Consider the following 26934-nt stretch of genomic DNA (forward strand, 5'->3'; position numbering starts at 1 on the left):
TGAGTGCCATGTATGCTGATAGACTTAATAAAATCTCATAATTGATCTTATAATTGATAAGGGTAATATTTAATACCCTTATCTTTGGGGTTTTTTAAAATCATTTTTGAATACATTCAGTAGTCATTCTGATAAATATTCAGTTTAGCCTATATCTGACACAATACTGAGTAATAGAGTATTTGGAGTAGATACTTAACATGTATAACAGTGTTTAAATATTTGTTTACATATATTTTGAAGTATTTATGGTATTTGGAAAATATCTTACTACTTTTCATTTCTAAGATTGTAAATATTCAAAAAACTGTCAGGTAGAAGAGTGGTAGACTTATCTGCATTGGTTGAGAAGACTTGATACAAACACTGGGTAAACACAACAGAGAAGCCAAATTTAACATTCGGAAGACCTTCAGCAGGGACATGGGTCCTGCTGTGAGCTAGCCTCCCTTTTGGCTGTGTTCCAGGAGGGACAGCTAGTTGACCCTCTTTTTCAGAGATGGCAGAGTAGATTCTTGGCAGCACTGGAGTGGCTGGGCCAGGTGATGTCCAAGTTTCCTTCAACCCTAAATCCTGAGAAGTCTGGTATAATTTTATAGATAAGAAGACTGAGATCCATTGCTTTTAGGTTTAGAACATTGTTTCTGATTTAGGGATAAGATAGATAATCACCTTTGTTTTCTTCTTTAATTTTTGTGTTTTCATATTTATTTTTTGAGCATTTTAGAATTTATTGTGTGGTGAAATGTAAGATGTAGCTCTGAACAGTTTTTATTTTTTAAAGTGGCTTCACTTTCCCCAGAACAATTGATTGAATAATCCAGTTTCTTTCTCATTAAGTGGTGGTCCTTTCCTCATCCCACATTACTTTCTTATATTGTATATTCAAGGGTCTATTCCTGGAGTATTTCTTCTGTTCTGTTGGCTTGAGGTTTTTGTTCTCAGTAATACATTGTTTTCATTATTGTAGCAGTAACAGTAGTTTCATATCTTCTTTCCCAACAGTTAATACCCCTTATTTCTATTTCAATTTTATTGATTAGGCTAGAGCTTTTATAACAGTGTTTAGTAAACACTGGCAGTAGTGGACAGCCTTGTTTTGTTTCTGAGTTTTCATATAAATGTGTTTATTGTTTTATCTTTATAAACATGTGAAGGAAATATTCTTTTATTCTTGGCTCTCAGAAACATTAATCTGGAATGGTAAAGAATTTTATCATTGTCTGTAATAAGTCTGAATTTGGAAGTTGTTTATAAAGTGAATTTTTATAGATGAATCAGACTTTTTGAGTAACTTAGGTCACAAATTCCAAAGTGTGTCCCTAGAGGAAATGCTTCAGCTCCAAGCAAAATATATTTTTTGATGCCGGAATGTTTCCTTTCCCTCAAAAGGGCATTAGGACATTTTCTTAATTACCAGTTAGAGAGAAAAACATCATCTTCAAGCAGAGAGATGGAGTTTGAGAATGTCTTCCGGCTTTGGCATTGTTCCAAGGAACTCTTTTAGAAACATAGTGTCCAAAAACTGTCAAATTCTAGAAATCCTGAGGACAGAATTAAACTAGGATTCAGTATCCTTCTACTGATTGGCTGTGTGACCTAGAAAATGCCTCTTCACTTGACAGTCTATATCAGCACTGTCCAGCAGAGTTTTCTGCAATGGTAGGAGTGTTATAGATCTCAGCTGTCCAGTATGGTAGCCACTACTGGCCATGTGTTGCTGTTGAGTACTTGAAGTATGGCTAGCGTGAAGAACTGAATTTTAAATTTTATTTAATTTTAAATAAAATGTAAATAATTGCACATGGCTAGTGGCTGCCATATTGGACAGTGCAGATCTATACAGTAAATCAGTATATCACTAAGGTTATTTGCGAGGCGAACGTGATAACCACTACACTACGGAAACAAGCTGGCCGTTAGCCCTCACTAAGGTTATTTGCATCTCTCAAACTGTGTCTCTCTGAATATGGCTAGAAATTTCCTAAGAATCTTCTTATATTTCAAGAGTTTGTAAATTGGGAAATTTTTTGGGAAAAAACCAATGATTCGTTCTGGTTCTTGAATTCTTGATAACATACTCCCTGTATTCAGATTACGTAGATGGCTGTTGACTGACTTCTAGTATCCATGTAGGTATAATATGTTATTGATGATAATTAACAATTAATGTATTTATATACTTTCGTGGTGAATATGAAGTGTTCTTTTCCCACCCTCCCTTTTTGCAGCCAGTGGGTTAATGCTCCAAACTAAAATTAACTTCTAGCTAATATGCTTCTGTAGCACTGAAGAATTGGTTGTGGCAAACATCATTTACTACCAAGGGGCCCTGTTTCACCTACTACTTTGTAGTCATGAAATGCAGCTTTAAAGAGTGCTTCCATTTCTTGAAATAAACTTGATTTTGTATACATTTTTATTACTAATATTTCCTAATCTCATGATTCAGTTATTATGTGTAGGTGTTCTAGAAATAGAAAAACCTTCTTTAGAAAAGTCATATGAAAGTGAGTGAATCCATATATACATCACATCAAACCATGAATGGCTTTGGGTTTTGTAGCTCATTTATATTTGGTATAAAATCACTCTTTCCCTCCCCCCAAATTCTCCTGTAGGTGATTGAATAAAGCTAAAATATTTTGTAAAAAATTGTCTTGAGAATTTATTGTTGCATCCAACGCATTTAAATCTATTTTAGTAAGTAATTTGTTTGGGTGTTGCCCAGTAATGTTCAAAGTTGGTTTTGCTTGCTCTGGCATGTCTACATTTCTAGGAATTTCTAAAAATTCTCTATGCATACTCTAAAAGTTTAAAGTAAGCATATGTTGTTGTAAAAGAAAAAATAAATGGGACTATATCAAACTAACAAATTTCCACACAGGAAAGGAAACAATCAACAGAGCAGAAAGACAACCTATGGAATGGGAGAAAATATTTGCAAACTATACATCTGACAAGGGATTGATATCCAGAGTATATAAAGAACTCAAACAACCATACAGTAAGAAAACAAATAATCCAATTAAAAAATGGGCAAAGGAGATGAATAGACATTTTTCAAAGGAACATATACAGAAGGCCTACTGGTACATGAAAAAATGCTCAACATCACTAGTCATCAGAGAAGTGTAAAACAAAACCACACTGAGATATCTTCTTACCCCAGTTAGATTGGCCATTATTAAGAAGTCTGAGAACAACAAATGCTGGTGAGGATATGGGGAAAGGGGAACTCTTCTGCACTGTTGTGGGACTGTAAATCAGTACAGCCATTATGGAAAACTGTATGGAGGTTCCTCATACAACTGCAGATAGAACTACCATATGATCCAGCAATCCCACTACTGGGCATATACCCCAAAGGAATGGAAATCATCATGTCGAAGAGATACCTGCATTTCCATGTTCACTGCAGCTGTATTTACGAAAGCCAAATATGGAACCAACCTAACTGTCCATCGACAGATGACTGGATAGGGAAAATGTGGTATATGTACATAAGGGAACACTACTCAGCCATAAAAAAAGCATGAAATTCTGCCATTTACAGCAACATGGTTGCATCTGGAGAAAATTATGTTCAATGAAATAAGCCAGACAAGGAAAGAGAAATACCAAATGTTCTCACTTATAACTGGGTGCTAAGAAAGAAAGAAAGACCAAAACGATAAGTTAAACTTTCAGAAGAAGAGAACAAACCTAAGGGTACTGGAGATGATGGGGAGGCAGGGGAGGGGGTTTGGGGAAGGACAGGTTGAGTAAAGGGCATAAAGAAAAGTCATGATTTGTAGTACTGAATATGTTTATAATTAATAAAAATTAAAAAAATATTTATTGTGATTCTTTTAGGAGTAGTAAGAGAGGCATACCATGAAGTTTTTTAAAAAGGAAAAGAGATTGGAAATAATTTCTTACTTTAGGAATAGTTATTAAGGAATAAGTATTATTAGGAATAATAGGAATAGTTATGAAGCAGGAGAGATTACTGACCCAAATTTCTGGTTCTAATACTTACTCTCAAACTTTGGGCCAGTAATAAAATTTCTTTGTACCATCAAGTTTCTTTATTTGTAATGCCTATAACTTAATACATATTAGATAATGGGGCCAATGCTAGTTTAAGATGCTTTCTTTTTTTAGTCAGCCTTTCAGATGCTCATTTTTAGAGGCTTCTTACTATAGTAGAAGTTGTGTATAAATAGATTTAAAATAATGATTTGCCAAATAGTTTTATCCTAATTCTTTTATGTGAAATTTGATTATTATGCATTAAGATCTCTGTATACACACATAATTTGGCTTATTTGAGGGCCACAGATTTTAGTGGACAAAATGATATATTGAAAAGAAAAATAAAAGACATACAATTTGGTATTACCATTTGCCTTTTGTTTCATAAATACACATTTAAAAAACTATCTCATTTTCTTATAACCAGTTTTAAAAGGGAAGCATTTGGAATTATCTCTAATTTTAGATTTCCTCATTCTGAATGAAGAGGATTCCTTTTTTTTTTTTTAAATTTTATTTTGTCGATATACATTGTAGCTGATTATTGCTCCCCATCACCAAAACCTCCCTCCCTTCTCCCTCCCCCCTCCCCCCCAACAATGTCCTTTCTGTTTGCTTGTCGTATCAACTTCAAATAATTGTGGTTGTTATATCTTCTTCCCCCCCCCCCCCCGGTTTTTGTGTGTTTGTGTGTGTGTGTGTGAATTTATATATTAATTTTTAGCTCCCACCAATAAGTGAGAACATGTGGTATTTCTCTTTCTGTGCCTGACTTGTTTCACTTAATATAATTCTCTCAAGGTCCATCCATGTTGTTGCAAATGGCAGTATTTCATTCGTTTTTATAGCTGAGTAGTATTCCATTGTGTAGATGTACCACATTTTCCGTATCCACTCATCCGATGATGGGCATTTGGGCTGGTTCCAACTCTTGGCTATTGTAAAGAGGGCTGCGATGAACATTGGGAAACAGGTATACCTTCGACTTGATGATTTCCATTCCTCTGGGTATATTCCCAGCAGTGGAATAGCTGGGTCGTATGGTAGATCTATCTGCAATTGTTTGAGGAACCTCCATACCATTTTCCATAGAGGCTGCACCATTTTGCAGTCCCACCAACAATGTATGAGAGTTCCTTTTTCTCCGCAGCCTCGCCAGCATTTATCGTTCATAGTCTTTTGGATTTTAGCCATCCTAACTGGGGTTAGATGGTATCTCAATGTGGTTTTGATTTATTTTCCGGATGCTGAGTGATGTTGAGCATTTTTTCATATGTCTGTTGGCCATTTGTATATCTTCCTTAGAGAAATGCCTACTTAGCTCTTTTGCCCATTTTTTAATTGGGTTGCTTGTTTTCTTCTTGTAAAGTTGTTTGAGTTCCTTATATATTCTGGATATTAATCCTTTGTCAGATGTATATTTTGCAAATATTTTCTCCCACTCTGTTGGTTGTCTTTTAACTCTTTTAATTGTTTCTTTTGCTGTGCAGAAGCTTTTTAGTTTGATATAATCCCATTTGTTTATTTTTCCTTTGGTTGCCCGTGCTTTTGGGGTCGTGTTCATGAAGTCTGTGTCCAGTCCTATTTCCTGAAGTGTTTCTCCTATGTTTTCTTTAAGAAGTTTTATTGTTTCAGGGTGTATATTTAAATCCTTAATCCATTTTGAGTTGATTTTAGTATACGGTGAGAGTTATGGATCTAGTTTCATTCTCCTGCATATCGATATCCAGTTATCCCAGCACCATTTGCTGAAGAGGCAGTCCCTTCCCCAGTGAATAGGCTTGGTGCCTTTGTCAAAGATCAGATGGCAGTAAGTGTGTGGGTTGATTTCTGGATTCTCTATTCTATTCCATTGGTCAGTGTGTCTGTTTTTATGCCAGTACCATACTGTTTTGGTTATTATAGCTTTGTAGTATAGCTTAAAGTCAGGTAGTGTTATGCCTCCAGCTTTATTTTTTTTGCTCAGCATTGCTTTGGCTATGCGTGGTCTTTTATTGTTCCAAATAAATGTCTGGATAGTTTTTTCCATTTCTGAGAAAAATGTCTTTGGAATTTTGATGGGGATTGCATTGAATTTGTATATCACTTTGGGTAGTATGGACATTTTCACTATGTTGATTCTTCCAATCCAAGAGCATGGAATATCTTTCCATCTTCTTGTATCCTCTCTAATTTCTCTCAGCAGTGGTTTGTAGTTCTCATTATAGAGATTTTTCACATCCTTGGTTAACTCAATTACTGAGTATTTTATTTTTTTGGTGGCTATTGTAAATGGGCAAGCTTTCTTGATTTCTCCTTCTGCATGTTCACTATTGGAGAAAAGAAATGCTACTGATTTTTGTGTGTTGATTTTGTATCCTGCTACTGTGCTGAAATCATTTATCAATTCCAAGAGTTTTTTTGTAGAGGTTTTAGGCTGTTCGATATATAGGATCATGTCATCTGCAAACAGGGACAGTTTGACTTCATCTTTTCCAATCTGGATGCCCTTTATTTCCTTCTCTTCTCTGATTGCTCTGGCTAGTACTTCCAACACTATGTTGAATAGGAGTGGTGAGAGTGGGCATCCTTGTCTAGTTCCTGTTCTTAAAGGAAAAGCTTTCAGCTTTTGCCCATTCAGGATGATATTGGCAGTGGGTTTGGCATATATGGCTTTAATTATGTTGAGATACTTTCCCTCTATACCTAACTTATAGAGGGTCTTTGTCATGAATGAGTGCTGAACTTTATCAAATGCTTTTTCAGCATCTATAGAGATGATCATATGGTCCTTGTGTTTGAGTTTATTAATATGGTGTATCACATTTATTGATTTGCGTATGTTGAACCAACCTTGCATCCCTGGGATGAATCCCACTTGATCGTGATGAATAATTTTTCGTATGTGTTGCTGTATTTTGTTTGCTAGTATTTTAGTGAGGATTTTTGCATCTATATTCATCAAGGATATCGGCCTGTAGTTTTCTTTTTTGGTTATATCTTTACCTGGTTTTGGTATCAGGATGATGTTTGCTTCATAGAATGAGTTTGGGAGATTTGCGTCCGTTTCAATCTTTTGGAATAGTTTGTAAAGAATCAGTTTCAATTCCTGTTTGAATGTTTGGTAAAATTCTGCTGTGAATCCATCTGGTCCTGGGCTTTTCTTTGTTGGGAGCCTTCTGATAACAGCTTCAATCTCCTTTATTGTTATTGTTATTGGTCTGTTCAAATTTTCTACGTCTTCACGGTTCAGTTTTGGGAGCTTGTGTGGGTCTAGAAATTATTCATTTCCTCCAGATTTTCAAATTTGTTGGCATATAGTTGTTTATAGTAGTCTCGAATGATTCCTTGTATTTCAGATGAATCAGTTGTAATATCGCCTTTTTCATTTCTAATTTTGGTTATTTGAGTCTTCTCTCTCCTTTTTTTTTGTTAGCCATGCTAATGGTTTGTCAATTTTATTTATCTTTTCAAAAAACCAACTTTTTGATTCGTTGATCTTTTGAATTGTTTTTTGGGTTTCAATTTCATTCAGTTCTGCTCCGATCTTAATGATTTCTTTCCGTCTGCTAACTTTAGGTTTGGATTGTTCTTGTTTTTCTAGTTCTTTAAGGTGAAGTGTTAGGTTGTTCACTTGCCATCTTTCTATTCTTCTGAAGTGAGCATTTAGTGCAATAAATTTTCCCCTCAAAACTGCTTTTGCAGTATCCCACAGGTTTTGGTATGATGTATCATTGTTTTCATTAGTTTCAATAAATTTTTTGATTTCCTGCTTGATTTCTTCTTGGACCCATACGTCATTAAGTAGAATGCTGTTTAATTTCCATGTGTTTGTATAGTTTCCAGAGTTTCGTTTGTTATTAATTTCTAGTTTTAATCCATTGTGGTCTGAGAAGATACATGGGATAATTCCAATTTTTTTGAATTTATTGAGACTTGATTTGTGACCTAATATGTGATCTATCCTGGAGAATGATCCATGTGCTGATGAGAAGAATGAATATTCTGAGGTTGTTGGGTGGAATGTTCTGTAGATATCTGCCAATTCCAATTGGTCTAGAGTCTTGTTTAGATCTTGTGTTTCTCTACTGATTCTTTGCCTAGATGATCTGTCTAATATTGACAGTGGGGTGTTCAGGTCCCCTGCTATTATGGTATTAGTGTCTATTTCCTTCTTTAGGTCTAATAGAGTTTGTTTTATAAATCTTGCTGCTCCAACATTGGGTGCGTACATATTTATGATTGTTATGTCTTCTTGATGGATCAGTCCTTTTATCATTAAGTAGGGTCCCTCATTGTCTCTTTTTATGGTTTTTAGTTTAAAGTCTATTTTGTCAGATATAAGAATAGCTACTCCAGCTCGTTTTTCTCTTCTGTTTGCATGGTAAATCTTTTTCCATCCTTTCACTCTTAGTCTGTGTGAATCTTTATGGGTGAGGTGGGTCTCTTGTAGGCAGCATATAGTTGGGTCCTGCTTTTTGATCCAGTCAGCCAGTCTGTGTCTTTTGATTGGGGAATTTAAGCCTTTTACATTAAGAGTTGTTATTGAAAGGTGTTGATTTATTCCTAGCATTTTATTGGTTGTTTGGTTGTCTTAGGTCTCTTTTGTTCCTTGCTTTCTGATTTACTGTTTGGTTTCTGTGTTTGTTGGTTCCTTAGGTTGTAGATAGTGTTTTTGTTAGCTTGTTTTCTCTTCATGAATGCCATTTTTATTATACTAGTGGGTTTAGATTTTTCTTGGGTTTTTATGGCAGTGGTAGTTATTTTTCAGGAACCAAACCCAGTACTCCCTTGAGGATTTCTTGTAAGGGTGGTCGTGTGGTAGTGAACTCCCGCAGTTTTTGTTTGTCTGAGAAATATACTATTTGCCCCTCATTTCGGAAGGATAGCCTTGCAGGGTAGAATATTCTTGGCTGGCAATCTTTGTCTTTTAGTATTTTGAAAATATCATCCCATTCCTTTCTAGCTTTTAGGGTTTGTGATGAAAAGTCTGATGTTAACCTGACTGGGGCTCCCTTATAGGTGATTTGCCGCTTCTCTCTTGCAGCTTTTAAGATTCTCTCTTTGTCTCTGAGTTTTGCCAATTTGACTATGACATGTCTTGGAGAAGGCCTTTTTGGGTTGAATATATTTGGAGATCGTTGAGCTTCCTGGATCTGAAGATCTGTGATTTTTCCTATACCTGGGAAGTTTTCTGCCACTATTTTGTTGAATATGTTTTCAATGGAATCTCCATTTTCCTCCCCTTCTGGAATACCCATGACTCGGATATTTGAGCGCTTGAGGTTGTCTGATATTTCTCTCAGATTTTCTTTCATGTCCTTGATTCTTTTTTCTTTCTTTTTGTCTGCTTGTGTTATTTCAAACAGCCCATCTTCAAGTTCAGAGGTTCTCTCTTCAACTTCAACAAGCCTGCTGGTTAAACTCTCCGTTGTGTTTTTTATTTCGCTGAATAACTTCTTCAGTTCAGCAAGTTCTGCTACATTTTTTTTCAGGACATTGATTTCCTTGTACATTTCCTCTTTCAGATCGTGTATACTTTTCCTCATTTCATCATGATGTCTAGCTGAGTTTTCTTGTATCTCATTCAGTTTCCTTAGAATTATCACTCGAAATTCCTTGTGAGTTATTTCAAGGGCTTCTTGTTCTATAGGATGTAGAGTTTGAGATTTATTAACTTTTGGTGGTGTACTTTGTTGATTTTTTGTATTTCTGGTATCTTTTTTTTTGGTGTTTATTCATTGTGGCAGGGGGTTTCACAGTCCACCGGTTTGAGACTAATGACTAACTAGGATGTTGCTGTGGTTGCCAATTTCGTATGGCTCTCTCCGTGACTGCTCAGTTGGCCTCTAGTGCCTTGTGTGTGTGGTTGCCTCGGGTCTTGGGCTTCTCTGGAGAGCCACCTTTCTGGTCAGCTTGGATTCTGCTCGGCTGGTGGATCACGTACCACAGGGTGTGTGATCTCTGTTGAGCTTTCACTTCCTGTGCAGGACTTCTCCCCGTTCCATGTGCTCTGGCCCAGGCTGTTAGATCGTACAGTTGCGACCCCACCGTGTGTGTGGTTTCTGTCTAGTCTCTGCCTCCCTGTCCGCACGTCTCCCCCCTCTGTGCGCACTGTGCTGGTTTGGGGCGTGTCTTCTGCACCCCTCATCTATCAGCTGGGCCTTCAAGACCCTGCTCGGCACTGCCTCGCCCAGGATGTCTACCAGGTTTCTGCTAGGCACAGACGACCGGTCTCTCTGGGTGCCTTTGTAGCACTGTGTAGATCTTTCTTGGGTCTTGTTCACCTTTGTTTCCCCCCGGTATAAACCGAGTCTAGCGCCCGCCTGCAGCCTGCTCTCCGGCAGGTTCAAGCGGACCTGGGAACTCTCCTACCACACTATTCCCAACCAGAAATCGGTTAGGCTTTTTTCCAAACTTGTGGCCGCAGAGATGGTATCTGCCTCCCAGTAACAGGAAGTTTACCGAGGGCCGGAGTCCAGGGTGTGGTGGAGTGACAGTCGGCCCGCCCGTACTTCCTTGCCCTCCCAACACTGGCCGGGGATGCCCCACGCCACCAGCCCCGCCAGAGAACCGCGGAGGGAGTGGAAGAGGAGGCTGGCCCGCAGGCTCCGGAAAGCCCCGCGCCGGGCCAAGCAAGTGGGAAGGCTCAGTGATGGCCGAGCCGGGCGGAGCTGCCCGCACCTGGGAGAATGGAGGCAGCACCGGGCGGTGAGTGGCCTGGTGGTGCAGGCGGGAGCCGCGTGGGCATCCACCCCCCGAACAGAGCTGGGCCAGGGATCACTCACAGTGCTGTGCCAGGTCGGGTGCTCGCTCTCTGTCTCTGGTTTGCCACCTTTCCCAGGTCTTGGCCGCTGCTGCCTCGGGCTGTTCAGTCGCGGCGCGGCTCGGGCGCTCCCAGGAATCTTCTTTAATGCCGGCCTGAAACCTCGAATCCTGAATAGAGCAGCTGGCCGCCTTCAGCGCGGCCCCGGCCTCCGGGATCCTGGCTGCATCCACAGCAGCCCTGGCGCCGTGTTCCCTGTTTCGAGACTCGCTTTTGCAGCTAAGAAACAGTTCTTTTCCTGCTCCACACTTCAAAGCTGTTGCCTGTAAATAAGGCAGCCTCTCCTGCCGGTGGTAAAGTGGTGGTCACCCCCCACGACCGGCCAGCAGCAGCGGTCCTCCCTTAAGAGATGGCGAGAGGAAGGTCCACAAGTTTCCCGGCTGCCTGAGGCCCAGTGGCCGCCTTTTCCACCTCAGCTACTCTGCACCAACCGCCGCAGCCAGCGCCATCTTGAAACTCTCTGAGAGGATTCCTTATATATAAAACTTGAAAAGTGTGTATATTTGATATTTTACGTATGTTTTGCCCAAAGTCTTTAGGTGCTATGGAAGCACTTAAGTTTATTTGTCTTTGAAATGCAGACAGTCAGTTCATTATTGCCACACAATGCTGTGTGACAAATCATCCTCAAGCTCTGTGACTTGCAACAATAATCGTTCATTCTCATGAGTGTGTGGGCTGATTGAGGAGGCTGTGCTTTAGCTGTGATGGCGGCTTTGCTTAATGCTGCATTTGTGTGGTTGGGGCTCCTCCACGTGCCCCTCATTCTCCTTGGCATGGCAGACTAGCTGATCATGTTCTCCCTATGGCTGTGGAAGAGGCACCAGAGGATAATCCCAACTGCCAGGCACATTTCAGACTCCTATTCCCCTTACACTTGTTAGTCCCATCCTCTGGCTAAAGCATGTCACATGGCCTACCCTGAAGTCCTAGGCAAGGAAGTGAACTGGAACCATAAAGTTGTGAGGCAGAGGGCATGGACTCAGGGATGAGTGGGGAATTGGGGTCAGTATTTCAGTCTGCCACATACAGTGTATGCATCTGACTATCTTAATTGGTGGTGAGAGGCTAAAATAGGCAAATGTTAAGGTGATGAAAAAGGAATATATGGGATTTAGTTTGTTTTTCAAAATTATTAATTGGTGAAATATGTAAAGAAGTATGGAGCATAAAATGGCACTAATAGAGGACTAAGATAACGTGGTAAATCTTTACCTGGTTGTTCTTAAATTGTATACATCATGTACTATAGAGATGCATTGCTGAATGATGGGGATACATTCTGAGAAATCATTAGGTGATTTTGTCCTTAGGCAAACATAGTAGGTGATGTAGACTACTATACACCTGGGCTACATGGTACAGCCATTAGAACCTTATGGGACCTCTGTCGTATATGCAGTCTGCCATTGACTGAAACATTGTCATGCAGTGCATGACTGTATATCAAATCCACTTCTTGCTATACTTTGGTCTTTCCTCTTGGTATGATATTTTCTCTTCTTTTGGGAATCAAAATTATTACAGGGCAGTACTTAAATTATTTTCACCCACAGGGTGAAAAACAGATCCTTTGACATAAAGCACTAATATTAACTTGTACTTAATTAGATATATTTTGGGTTGTTGCAGCCAACAGCAGAGTGAAAGAAGTAGTCTTTAAGAGTAACATAGCCTTCCCTGTTCTTAGCACTTTGCCTGCTTTCAAGTGTTCAAGAAAAAATGCTCTGCTGTTGACCCTCCAGCAATGCTTAAAAATCAAAGCTTCAATATAGCAAAAAATTGGTCTTGTATAATTCAGTGACAATATCTGTTTGAAATGAAGAAGGGACGAGAAAGACGTCAAAAATGCAAATAGCTAAATATTAGGTAATAAATACTATTTTTTCCTAAACTTCCTTTGTTTTTTAGGTAGACTGGATTTGCTTTGCATGTTCTTTTTCTTATGTGGCCTGCTTGGAGGAGGAAGTAGGGAAATTTGACCTTTAAGAATCAGTAGGAATTGAATAAATGCAGGAAAGAACAGAGTGTTTGCCCAGGAGTCAGTATAGGTGTGGTGCTAATAAGGCTGGAGTCAGGCCTCTCTTGAGGTAGTTAGCTTTGCCCTCTTCTCCCAGCACCCCACTGTACCAGAATTCAAACTGGAGAATGTTGTGCCTTTCTACTTTATGGGGAAAGAAACAGCCTTTGAGAGGTTAAGGGACTTTGCAGAGCCATATATGGGATTGGAGGTCGAGCCACGATACAGTTTTCTTCCCCTGACACCATGTCTTTTGCTGCAGGGGGTGGATGAGAGTGGGTGGGTATATAAACCCAGGAAAAGCAGCTTAAAATCTGCTGAACGTGGGTAAACATGGGTGTAGTACTGTGTTCCTGATATAAGAACTTTTTAATGGTTAGCCTTGGGAAATATTTTCTCATGGGGAAGCTAGAAAACTTCAAGATAAGAAAAAGGCTACCTGAAGGTATATCTGCCACATCTCAATGGATTTGGGAGTCTTTTGTAAACTGTAACAGCATAGGAAAGCCAGTAGTTAAAATAAAAATGGCTGCCTTTTTCCTTCTTAGACCGGATGTGGGTATTTTGATTGGATGAAATGCCTTCTGTGTCATTGAATTGAAATGTTTGAAAGAGGTTTTGGAATCTCTTTTTAAAATTAAACTTGTAACCTTGTGTTGCTGTCTTTGTAGCTGAAGAAACCAAGGCCATCTTACTTAGGATTTGGATAAGTTCACAGCAGCAGCCAGGAGAAGATCTGGAGCTCTAGGATTCATCTTATGCTCTTTAGACCATTATCATTATTTCCACTCAAATGTGGTGCCTGTTTTACTGAGTCCCTCCTCTGTTTTAAGGTACCATGTAGGGGTGCAGGGGAGTATGCGAAGAAATAGGAATCTTTTCAAAGAGCATCTACTCCAAATGGTGTAAGAGAAATGGAAGATCAGCTTGTGTTGTTGCACAGGTCTGGTATAGATGACTTTGATTAAGGTCCCATGACTGTAATCACACCTGTAAGACATGCCAGTAAATAGGCCTTCAAATACACCAGGGCAACATCCTAATTCAAAACTTCCTTTTTTCCCCCTTGTGTTTTCTGACTCACTTTCGTTAGCATTGATCAGTGTTTTCTGATATGTTTCCTTGACTGTCTTCTCCTCCGCACTGGGTCCGTCAAGAGACAGGGTGTGTTTGTATCCTTAGCCCCTTCACACCCAGCCCTGGGCCCAAACCCCATCTCAGCCCCCCGCCAGGTACTTCTCTTAATGCATTTTGAATGAATATGTATATATTTTCATATTCCTTAGGTCTTTAGCTACTTGGAGCAAAGACCATTTCCAACTAGAAATGGGGACTTGAGAGTCTTCATTGCAAGGCAAAGCCCAGGAAGATTTTCTGAGTGAGTTGATGTTTACATAGCTGCAGTAGGCAATCTCCAAAGGGGATAGACTGTTATGGTGCTGCCATAATTACTTCTCCTGCTAGAAATCAGTCTAGTACTTATTTTATGAGACTCTCCAGTATGCAGCATTTCTTAGGCAAAGAGAAATAAACGTTGCATACCTGGGCGGGAGAAGTCCAGGTGGGTATGATAGGTTAAATAGTAAGGAAGTTGAGACTGTAATTACTTAAAACCAGTGTCAGGCACTCACTGGTATATGTGCATTTTCTCACACACAGTTGCAGGTGTGTGGTGAGTTAGTGTGAGCTGGCTTAAGACAGGCGCCACATTGCAGGGGTTTATCAGACTCTGTGCCCTGCCTTTAGGTCTCTGTAGTATTAGTCTTGTGTGTCTGCAGTGCACAATCTACTTTGGTTACATTAGTTGCTTATGATTTATCTGTGCAAGTGACAGAGATATTGCTTTTGAGGGAGGGCAGAGTCCTTAGTCTGTAATGAAAAGTGGAGCGGCCTCTGGGACGTGATCATTTGAGGCTGGTGATGCCTCCATTCTGGAGACCACATGTCTTTTCCATCCTGTGTGGATGCTTCTATAAGAGTTCAAGCTAGTTAAGATCAAGTGATGTCTCCAAAATGTGGCTGGGATCCCCTAACACCTCCTATTTTGCTGTTGTTTCCTATAGAAAATTCTTCTCAACACATGTTTAGGTGGCAGGCATCTTTTCAAAACTGTATGTTTGTGTTTTATGCCAAGTAATGCCTTGAATTTAAAAATAGTCACTGTTGGCTGGCCAGTTAGCTAAGCTGGTTAGAGCGTGGTGTTAAAACATCATGGTCAAGGGTTCAGATCCCCATATCTGCCAGTTGCTAAAAAAAGGTAAGAAATAATAAATAAATAAATAAAAATTGTCAGTGTTGTTTGCTGGAAAGAGTATATGGAATTTGGAGTTAGACAAAACTAGCCATGCAGGTTCATGTGTGTCTGAACCATTCCGAGCCTTTTTTTATCTATCTACTAGGAGTAATAATGCCTCCTTCACAGGGTTCCTTGGCACATAGTAAGTGCACAGCAAAAGTTATTAATTCACATTAATATGTGAACTAAATTAAATCATGAGGAACCCATTATTACTTGGTGAGGTTTCTTACACAGCATTTTCATTATTCTTTGCAACTTCCAAATACCTTTACTATCAAGACCAACTCTTTGCTCTACCTATATGAAGTTAAATTTCCATCACACATTTACTAAATAAATGGGTATTTTTAAGTCCCTAGAATTTAAAAAGTATGTGAAGCTTGAAAGGCATCTTGTGGGTTTGAATTGAAATACCCCTGTTCAGCAGCTGAAACAGGTGTGTCAGCAGCACTTGGGCATTTTATTCCTACAAACTTACTGGCTGAGAAGCTTGCCAAGCCAGGGAACATTCTGACCTTCTTTCATGGAACAGTAACTATTTGCCTTTGTAAGCAGAATTTCATCTTTATGCCTGGGCTATTCCACTATACAAAAGACACTTTTGTCCCCCAAAGTTCATGTGTTGGAAACGTAATCGCTAATGCAATGGTGTTGAGAGGTGGGATCTTTAAGAGGTGATTAGGTCATGGGAGGTCTGCTGTCATTGGTGGATTAATGCTGTCATCATGGGAGTGGGTTCATGATCACGGGAGTGGGTTCCTGCTAAAAGGATGAGCTCGAACACTTGCTGTCTCATGCACGCTCTCTTTCCTTCCACATTCAGCCATGAGATGACTCAGCAAGAAGGCCCTTGCTGGGTGTGGGCCCCTCAACTTTGGACTTCCCAGTCTCCTGAACTGTAAGAAATGAATCTCTCTTCTTTATAAATCACCTAGTATGAGGTATTTTCTTGTAGCAGCACAAAATGGACCAAGACAACAGTCCTTCTGTCATCTAGCTGGCTTGGAGATTTTCAGTGCCTACTGTGTGTCCCTGGTGCACTGTGCTGGGTGCTGGAGATACAGAATGTCTCACTTTCTTGGAAGTCACATTCCCTAGGGGGAAGATGGGCGGGGGAGGGGAAGATGTGGTGGTAGTTGTCAGGAGGAGGTGGCAGAGCTCGACTTGAAATAGATAGGGGACCAACGCAGAGGCAGTGAAGCAGGGGAGGAAGACTGCTGAAGGAGTCTGTACTGTGTAACCAGCCATCTGAAAACTTACTGGCTTAAAACAACCACCATTTTATTTATTGCACAATTCCATAGGTCAGGAATTTGGGCAATGCTACCCCACGTAGTGTCAACTGAGGTCACTTGGTGGTAGTCAGCTGATGGAGGGGCTGGTCTTGAGAGTCCATAATGGCTTCACTCACATGTCTTGTGCCTGAGCAGAGTGGCTGGAAGGCCAGGCTCAGCTGGGACTGCCAGTCTAGTGACTAGTGTGGCCTCCTCAGTGTGGCAGTCCCAGGGTGGTCGGATTTCTTACACGGCAGTTCAGGGATCCTAAGACACCCAGGCAGAAGCTGCAGGGCTTTTCCACACCTGGCTTTGGAAGTCTCAGAACATCACTTCTGCACCCTGTCAGTACGTAAGTCACTAAGGCCAGCCCAGATTTAGGGTGAAGGAATTAGACTCTACCTCTCAGTGGGAGAGGTAATGAGGAATTTGTAGTCCTCTTTAATCTGCCTCACTCTGTTCCTGGATAGGAGAGCCACTGGGAGACTTTAGGGAGGGAGGGTTGGATGATGTGCTGGGTGCATAATGCATGATCAGATGTGCTTTTAGATTGGGTGCAAAGATCAGACAATAGGGGCTAAAGAGCCAGCAAAGGTTGGAAGTAGGATAATGGATGTGGAGTACTTTTTCAAGATTCTTGGCTGTGAGGAGAAGATGAGAATGAGGGTGGAGGCTCAGAGTGAGGCTTAAGATTGGATATGTTTGCTTGTTTTTCCTTTGTTTTGGAGATGGGTGAGGTCACCAATGACCTGTTCTTTTCCAAATTATGGTTGTGCATTTTCATTCTCTTAACTGGCCTCTTAACTGGTTACACACTGTTGGAATTCTGTCTTCTCTTGCCTTTGGTGATATAACTTTCTCCTAGTCCTGATCCCTCTGCCTGTGACTAAGGAAGAATTGTTTTCTTATAGGGTCTGTTTCCTAGGCTCTGTCCCATCTGTCCTTACTTCCTTATTCTGCACCTTTTTCTTTAATAATCTCGTTTGTTCTCATGATTTGAGACCTTCACTTGCATGGTGAAGGTCTCAAGTCTATAACTTGTATGGATCCCCAGACCTATCTGTCCATCTGTCTCCTGCATGTCTCCTCCTGGATGTCCCTGTAATTCCTGTTCTTGTTTCTAATAGTATTATCAGCCTGACCAGACCAGAAGCCTGCCTGATTTTCCCCTTATCTGTCTCTCTCCCTGTGTATCCAAACAGGTCACCAAGTAGTGCTGATTTTGCCTTTAAGACCAGGGTTCTTAACTGTGGCTGTACGTGGGCATCACCTGTGGAGCTTTGCACAGATGCACACCTGAAGCCCCATCCCAGACTTACAAATCAGACTTAGGTGTGCATATTTTTATAAAGCTTCCCAGGTAATTCTGATGTGCACCTCACACTGAAAACAACTCTAAAATTTTTCTCTAATTCTCTAACTCATTTCCACCATTGCTGCTTTGGTTTAGGCTTTTATAGTTTCCTGTGGCTGCCATTATGAATTACCACAAACTTGGTGGCTTAAAACAACAGCTATTTATTCTCTCAGTTCTGGAGGCCACAAGTCTGAAATCAAGGTGTTGGCAGGACCGTGTTGCCTCCAAAGGTTCTAGGGGAGAATCCTTCTTGGCCTCTTCCAGTTTCTGGTGGCTCCAGGTGTTCCTTGGCTTGTGGTTGCATCATTCCAGGCTTTGCCTCCGTCTTCACATGGTCATCTCCTCTCTATCCCTGTGTGTCTGTTACAAAGACACTTGCCATTGGATTTAGACCCCATAGGTAATACAGGATGATCTCATCTGGAGATCCTTAACTTATTTACATCTGCAAAGATCCTTTTTCCAAAAGGTCACATTCTAAAAGGTTTTAGGACAGGAACATATCTTTTGGGGGACCACCATTAAACAAACCCACTACACACACCCCATGGCTGTGATGTTCTCCCATCTGGTCATCTTGCCTCTAATCTGGATATCTCCTCTAGTCCATCCTGCACTGTGCTGCCCTGGCAATTAATTTATATATCCAATCATCTTAGCCATTCGCTTCAGTCTTGCCAGACTCTCCATTCCCCTTATCATGGACTGCCAGGCTGTTGTGATCTGTCCCCTGCCTACCTTTTGTCTTCCTTTCCCACTCCTTCCTCTCCTGTTGACTTTTATGCTCTGGCAGTACCTGTAGTCTTCCTTGCCTTGTACATGCTGGCTTGTCTTAGGTTTCGAGACATTTCAAGCAGTGTCTCTTCCATGAAGCCTTCCCCAGTGCCTCTTCCCAAGTGCTTTGTACTACTAGTGCATCTTGTTACATGTGTATTTTATCACACTTGTTTTTGTGCCTTTCTCTTCTAAGTAGAGAGCCCCGCGAAGGTGGGGTAGCTGATATTCATCGTCGTAGCTCTAATACTTGGCGTTATAAATATTGAATGAATGACCATGTAGCTTAACCTAATTAGAAACTTGTCTCATCTTGACACTGGTTTTTCCACCACCACCTTAATTATTTCCAACAGGATTTTTAACCTCTCATCATCTAGATGTATTAAGTAGGCAATCTGTAAGTAGACTGGCTTATTATTTGCTTAACCTGCAGTATCTGTGCATCTGTGCTCAGGCAATTTAAGTTAAAATGTTTCTGCATGTGATAAGGTTGACATTTCTGTCCCCCGCTCCCCACCCCATATTAGATATGCCTTTTGGGTTGTAAGTAGCAGAAACCAACCTGAGTTAGCTGAAACTAAAAAGAATTTCATGAACAAGAGTCAGAGTACATCTGGGCCAATAGAAACCCTTACGACTACTCTTTCCATCTCTTTTTGCTGCTTGTCTCTGTTCATCTGCTTCATTCTTCACTTTGTCTGCTTCTTCAGCCACGTAACAGATTGTGACATCCCCACTTCTTCTGTGTTTACGTCTTACAGCTCTAGCCACTGACAGAGACTGGGTAGTTGTCTCTCTGTCCCAGTTTTGTATTTTCCAGGGTGAGAATGTTATTGGCCAGCTTGGGCCAGATGTCCACATCTGGCCAGTCAGCTCCAGGGTGGTGGAGAGGATGCTGGCATGGCCATTTCATTCAATCATGAGCTGGGGCTCACCTTTGGGAGTTATGAGCTAGATTCCAGAGAATGGAATGTTGTGAACAGATAGCCTGAAAAGTGTCTGCCACTCTCTTTCTAGGCTAAGTCCTGTTGATCAGGAGTGTATAATTGAGAGAAGGATGCAGCACAGATCTGGGTAAAAGTAAGAGGCATAGGTCTTTTTCCAGATCTTGTACCTAGGCCACAGTAGTGAAAATTTCCTCTAAATTGTTTACAATCCTGGCTTTAATTGGTTCACGTATGTTTCCCTTAATGTAGAATGTTCATCTTGATTTTAGTGATGTGCAAATCTATTAAAACAAAGTGGGTTTATAATCGTTGTCTACTCATGGATATTTTATAGTGATTACAAATATGTTTAAGAAAATAATGTACATTATTATCTTGCCTGAGAAAAATTAGAGGAATAAGACTTGAAATAAATTATCTCATTATTCTAGAGACATTTTTATATAGCTGACATTCCTTTGTGATGGAAGTAGAAACACAGTGGGAATAACTTTCAGTGATAATTTAAAGCCATCAGCAGACTGTAGTTACCTGTGCAACTCGTAAAACACACACACACAAAATCCCTTTGTTCCAACTTGTACAGTTCTGGAGTGACCCCCATGTCCCCTCTTCCCCACACCGGCCACCATACCTTTTTTCTGGGTGTTGCTGGAGAAGTGGAAAAGCCCAATAGGTCTCTGGACAAGACCATTAGGACAGGAACAAGCCACCAGATCTGCTGTCCCCTAACTTTGGTGTTTTGAGAGAGCCTTGGAGCCGTCATATTTGTTCATATAAATCATAAATCATTTCCCTCCCTTCTTTTAGTTCTTTTCTTGAAAAGAGCTTCTGCCCAGGTGTAGGTGGAAAATAGTCATCTCAATGTGGCAGCATGGGACAGCAGTGATTAGAACCTACAGAGACTGGTTAATCCAGAATTAGAAAATACAGTTGAAAATTGAAACGCTAACTGCAGTCAATTCTGCATTTTCTCTTAAACACTGATAGTAGATAAATACAGGAAATCTACTTAAAGACATTATATGTTTTCCAGTTAAGTCTCTAAGCTTTTTTTTGTTGTTGTTGTTTAAATGAACTAAAACTTGTGTATAATTATTTCAAGCTATTTTTTGGTAACCCTGCAGTGTAGATTTCAAACAGAAACGGAAATGAATATAGAGAATTCAGGACTTCTAAGAAAGCAGGTACTAAATTTGGTCTTTTTACAACTAAAGAGCCTGTGGACAGCATTAACGTGATTTAGTAGTGAGAGATGAGGTGTAATTACTATGCTCCTTCCTAACTAGTTCATTTAAAAATATTTCTCCAGTGTTTCTCTGGGGTCCATTAGAATGGCACTAGCTGAATGAGCCAGTGCCTCTGAAGAATACCCATTTGCTTATTTATACTGTCTCTTTGCAAAAAGATTTGAAGCGTCTGACTTTATAAAATAAGAAACCTATGATTTATTGTACATCACTCTTAAATTCAGTTTCTGGGAGTGATTTGAATTTCATTTTAGCTGAAGTCTGTTTTGCCGCCCTTTCCTTTTGTGAGGTGTTTCATGGGCAATTCTTTAAGACTGTCTCTCTTTTCCTGTATTCCGTCTAACTTTTATGATTAAAACTTTTGAAGTCTGCAAATAAATGAACTCTTTCCTTTCTCTTTCTAGGTACAATGGTGCTTTACCCAATGGAGACAGAGGACGGAGGAAAAGCAGATTTGCTCTCTATAAGCGGCCCAAAGCCAATGGCGTCAAACCCAGCACGGTCCATGTAATATCCACGCCCCAGGCGTCCATGGTAGGTGGTTCCTGCAGAGTTGGGAGGGCCACTAAACAACCAAATACGTCTGAAGATATTGTAGATCGTCTCCTGGGGAGGGATGGGCAGGTACAGTCTGTCCTGTTATGAACCATTGTTTCAGGATACAAAGCAAGTAGCATTTATTGATATGGAATAGTTATGGCTGGAAGATACGTGATGTTCTTTATCCTAAAGAGTTTTTGTATTAAATCTTGGAAAAAAAACACATGAAGATTTGTTATTTTTCTTTTTTAATGGAGTGCAGTACATGTTTTCACATAATCTATATGCACGTGAAATTGAATTTGTGTGATCGTTAGAAAGATGGGAAGTAAACAGAGCTAAGTGGTGTAAGACATGTGCTATACATATTTCTTATAAGTTTGAAGTGAATAAAATGGTAAATTAAAAAAAAAAGGATTATTTATTTGTTTCCTGATATATAAGTGGGGGAAAAATCCGAGTTTCCATTCTAGTTGATACATTTTACATGAGATTTATGATAATTTTTCTTCAATTAAATAAATTCTTTAATGTGTAACATAGTTTCCTTTTCTGTACAGTAATTATACTTATCTGAAGTACTGGCTGTACATGTTTATCATCATGGGTTTGTACCATGTAGAATAAATAAATTCTTGACTTCTATTTTTACTGAAACCCATTTTCAAAGAGACATGAATGGCTTCATGGAAACGCACAAGGTATTTACACACAGTGGGAACAGTGTAGATCACCTTTGTTTCTGAAACAGTGTCATGAAAAGAATTTATAAGAATGTACCAATTAAGATCATCTTGTATTAATGAGGGAATGAGCAGATAAGAAAATATCAAATACCAACGAAGCAGAAAAGGAAAGATTAATATTTAGAGGACAAGCTTTTGACTAGAGAAAGAGAAATAAACTAAAAAGGAAGGACATTTTGTAAGAAAAATAAAGGAAATTCAGCTTTACAAAGATTCTGAGGAAAGGAGGAGATAAAATAGCAACAAAATCTTGGAAGGTCAAGGAAGTATAAGAAACATTTTATAGTCCAAAAATATTTGGTGAAGAGGGATACCAAGACAAATGTTTTTAAGCATGTAAAGAGTGCCGAAAATGTCCTGCTATGATAAACATGGTCCTTATGATTTTGTCTCTTGATATTTATCTTTCCTTTCCTTCCTCTGGATTTATACCTTTTTGTATTTTTTTTAAATCTTGGGTTTTATATTAATACAATGGCTAACATTTAAAAAATTTATAGAAATCCTGCTTTAATTACTCAGTCTTCATGTTGTAATAGAATATGAAAATTTGCAACTGTTAGGAGATAGTTGGCCCTCCTTAGTCTTTACACACCTCCACCCCCTCCCATTTAGCCTTTCATGTTATAACTTTATATCTGGATTTTACTTCAAGTTATTTAGACTATAAATGTTTTGGTAGTTGTCTATCTAAATCTGTGTTTAAAAATATTCCTTACAGTACTAAGAATAGGGCAAGTTGGGTTTTGGTCTTGACCCTCTATCTGGGAAAATATATTTTCATTGCCTCAGTTGACTCATTTATAAACCGAGCAAATTGGCTACAGACAAGAACCATGTTGAATCAGATAAGATATCTTGCTTATAAGCTACATAAATTATTCTGGCTAAGAAAAAAAAAAAGGAAAAATGGAGAAATTAGCATAGGAGAGAGTAGAAGTAGCTCTCAGAATCAGGGGAGAAGTTGAGTAACCAGGTTTTGTGAGTGAGCAGAAGTGGAGTGAGTATCGATGGAGTTAACGTGGATATTCTTCAGAGGTGTCATAAAGTGACTTGACTCCAACCACCTTCTGTCTCTTTTAAAGGTTTTACTTTTCCACTGTCAGGAAAGAGAATCTGGTAGGCCTAGCCTAGGTCACTCATCCATGAGTGAGGCGGATGGATAGCAGGCGTATCTATCCTGAGCTGACCAGCCACGCCTGTGGCTTTGCCTTATTCACCTTACTCGTCTTTGTGCCTTTGCCTTGAGGGCCTTGTCCAAAGTAAGTAATGAATGGTGGTTTGTACAGTGAACAAGGGCTAAATCTACCTCTTCCGTCCTGCACAAACCTAGGACCTAGTCCCATGTCCCTCCCTCCTCCTGGTCCCTCTCAAACGCTCCTCCCCAGCCAGCTGTGCCCAGCAGCTCCTGCTGCTCAATTTGTGCTGTTGGCCCTTCTACTGGGAGCTCCACTCAGTTGTGAGCAAAGCACCTACGTATTTAACCTTTTCTTCAAATGTTTCTCCACTGCCTGGTGAACCTGAATCTGATTGTAAACTAATATGCTCTTTTTACTCTTTTTTCCATCTCCAGTTTGTGGAACTAGAGATGATTTCATTCTGCTGCTTCCATTTCAGTCTTCTCTCTTTTACATTATTAATTTAAGCTACCTTTCCCCCAACTTCCGTTGAACTTGCTGACCTACAGTTCACTCCTCCACATGCTCCAGTGACTCAGTACCTAACCTGATTCCTTTCTCCCTGACTCCTATAGCATCAAAGATTTCATAGTACTTTTCACTCAGTTTCAGAAACTCATTTCTGTTCCAGTTTTTCCCCAGTTACAGTGTACTTTACAGCTTGTTGTCACTGGAAGTGACCACAGTTTATTCTGCTCCTGTGTGCAATTCCTTTCTTATCTACTGTCATCAAGACATCTGGCCCTTTAGCTTTTCATTTGCCATGGTTGTTGGTGCATTGGGCTTCCCCGGGTACGTCTTAACTATGCCCCAGATTCTCTTTCTCCTCCTGAGTTCCTGGCTTTGGGCCCTTCCCAGGCCCTGCTGGGCTATTTTTCTTGTTGTCTTTGTTGCTTACTCCACATTCCTCAGAATGCTGGTGTTTTACCTGAATCGACCTGAATCGACAGTGGTTTCTCTGCTCTGAGGTTTCTGATTCTGCAGAATTGGTAATGAACGTGCACTTTTGATTGGAGTTGTAAAAGTGGGTGGCTGTGATTATCTATTGTTAGGATGCGAGCACTTTGCCTTCCAGCTGTTGTTTCTTTGCCCTGCCACAGTTGTTCCTCTGCCCCACCATCTGGGGCAGACCAGGGATTGCCCTTTGCTGGTGGTAGTGGCAGCTGGGGAGGCGACCTCCTAGTCTTCCACGCATGTCAGCGTCTGAGCTGAGTCAGAGGAGGATGGCAAGCAGTGCCACTATTGTGTCATTTCTATTTGTATCTTCTTTAGTTGTGTACATATTTGCTTTTGGGATAACACAGGTATTTCTCTGATTATGTAGTGTGTAAAAAAGTCATGTTTTTTGTTGGCTGTCCTGTTACATGATCATAGGGCCTTTAGCAATGTATTCACCCATCGATTTATTGAATAAATGTTTGTCTAGCACGTTCCATGGCCAGGCACCATGCCAGCTCTCGGATATACTGCAGTGAGCAAACACATCTGCATGAAGCCCAGCAGCTAGTGAGTAGGCAAAGAGGAAGAGTCGTGTGAATACACGTGTGAGTGCACATGTGAGAAGTGCTGTGAGGGAGGGGCACAGGGGTTGGACTGGGCAGACAGGGAAGGGTCTCGGAGGGAGCGGTGTGTGAACTGCAAGCTATAGGGAGAGAAGAGTTGGCCAGGAGAGCAGAGAGATCGGGGGTCTTGTGGGTCTGGCTGGAGAATTTGGATTTTTCTCCAAGGAGAAACTTTGAGGGGTGTGAAGCAGAGGGATGGCATGGTATGACTGAGAATTTAAGTTGATTTATGTGTGTTCATTTACTTTTTTATGATATGGGGCAACTGTTTTGCTCTTACTTGGCCAGTAAATGGTATGGTGGTGGTGGTGGTGATGGTGCTGATGCTGGTGCCTGATAGGGGAGTATTTTGCTAGCAGCGTGGTTTAAATTTAGCAACATTACTGTGGAGAACTCTTCATCATGGTTTTTCCGTCTTAGATTATGCTTTATTGAAATCTCCTTTTTGGGTTTTTTTTTTTTTTTTAACTTTTAAAAAGTAACCGAAAATCACTTTGTTCCAGTTGGCATATTTCAGAATGGTAAATATCAGTGGTCTTTGAGTGATAGTTTAGAGAAAAATTAGAGCTGTGTAATATGATGGCTATGACCAGGCTGCTCTTCAGCCTGGTGGTAGTGGCAGCTGGGGAGCAAGATCTCCTAGTCGGTGTGGCTTCCCTGTTGATAAAATATTGAAACTCTTCCTTATCGGCTGATGAATAATATAATAGTAACCATGAGAAGTGCTAAAACTAATAATATAATTTCCAGTGTAAACTCATTAATGTAAACTGATTTTGTAGGATGTAGTGAAACTACTTTGGAAGCACTCACTGTCTTTCCAGATTGTGTCTTGATGGCAGTGAAAGTCATTTCTCTACAGCATATTCATTATGCAGCTGGAACCTTTTGTGCTATAGGAGAACCATTGGTTTATCATTATCCTCAGACTTTCTAATTGTTACTGCTTTTAAATAGTTGAGTTTTAAATAGGTATGACTTTGGTTTCTCTCATTGTTATTGCATTATAACTCTTGGGTTAGTAGTGTGTGGTGTTTGATATTAATAGGTTCAAGAATTAATGAAGTATTTTATTATACATGGAGAAGCAATAAAGTTTGGATAAGTTTTCTCCTTTTAGATATCATAAACATGAATATTCTGAATCTGTGAGAGAAGAAAAAAAGAAGTAATAGTAATTAACTGTAGTCCAGAATGTCTTTCAATATTACATGGTAACACAAACCTAAAACAAATCATTCGTATTTCTAGAATGAAAAACAATTGATTATTTCAATGAAACATACAAACATGAATCAGTTCCCCCAAAATTAAAATAATAACTTCCAAAAAATTTAATCAAGGCATTTTGAAAAAGCAAAGGAAAGAACATGAGGCATTAATACAATATATTATATAGTTTTAAAATAATTTTCTGACATAAAGTATTTATTAGGACTTCAGAAAATATTTTTTATGTGAATCTATCAGGGCAGTTTAGATTTATGGTCCTGCTTGTTGCAAAACATGTATCTACTAGATGAAAAAACACTTTTTGGCAAACTTGTAAATCAGGACAGTAAAATTTCAGTCATTATTGACAAAGCTCCAACCATTTCACATAGGAGTATTTTAATAATTTACTTAAAAGTGCAATATTCAAGACTTTGAAGGTAGTGTGATGATTTTTGTTGATTTTATGGAGCTGCAAGGAACAACATCTGAAATATATTTCAGAAGTATTTATTTGGGCCGGCCCGTGGCTCACTCGGGAGAGTGCGGTGCTAATAACACCAAGGCCCCGGGTTCGGATCCCATATACGGATGGCCGGTTCGCTCACTGGGTGAGCGTGGTGCTGACCACACCAAGTCAAGGGTTAAGATCCCCTTACCGGTCATCTTTTAAAAAAAAAAAAAAAAAAAAGAAGTATTTATTTATTTGTCATACTCAAGAATTATTGTTTCAATGAGAAATATTCACATAAAAGCCTTATGAATTCTGTACAGATAGGATAAGTATGATTCTGGGGGCAGGAAGTGTCTCAGCTGAAATTCTAGAAAAATTTCTGGATGTTTTAATTTGGAAGGCAGCTATGCTCGCCAGTATACTACCAATGCCACCCCAGGATGTTTTCATTTGAAGCTCTCTTACTTGTATTTAGTTATCTCTGGATGATGCAGTA

At 39.9% G+C, this 26934-nt stretch overlaps 1 protein-coding gene across 1 annotated transcript in view; it reads left to right on the top strand.

Moving 5' to 3' along the window:
• The window catches only part of PELI2 (pellino E3 ubiquitin protein ligase family member 2), a 178503-nt gene that overhangs the window by 33062 nt on the left and 118507 nt on the right, over window positions 1-26934 (top strand). Inside the window, exon 2 of the mRNA XM_063091699.1 lies at window positions 21151-21280. Coding sequence (XP_062947769.1) covers window positions 21151-21280 — 130 coding nt within the window. The remainder of the gene's footprint in view (window positions 1-21150; window positions 21281-26934) is intronic.

Source organism: Cynocephalus volans, chromosome 3 (genome assembly GCF_027409185.1).
Source record: "Cynocephalus volans isolate mCynVol1 chromosome 3, mCynVol1.pri, whole genome shotgun sequence".
Taxonomy (NCBI): domain Eukaryota; kingdom Metazoa; phylum Chordata; class Mammalia; order Dermoptera; family Cynocephalidae; genus Cynocephalus; species Cynocephalus volans.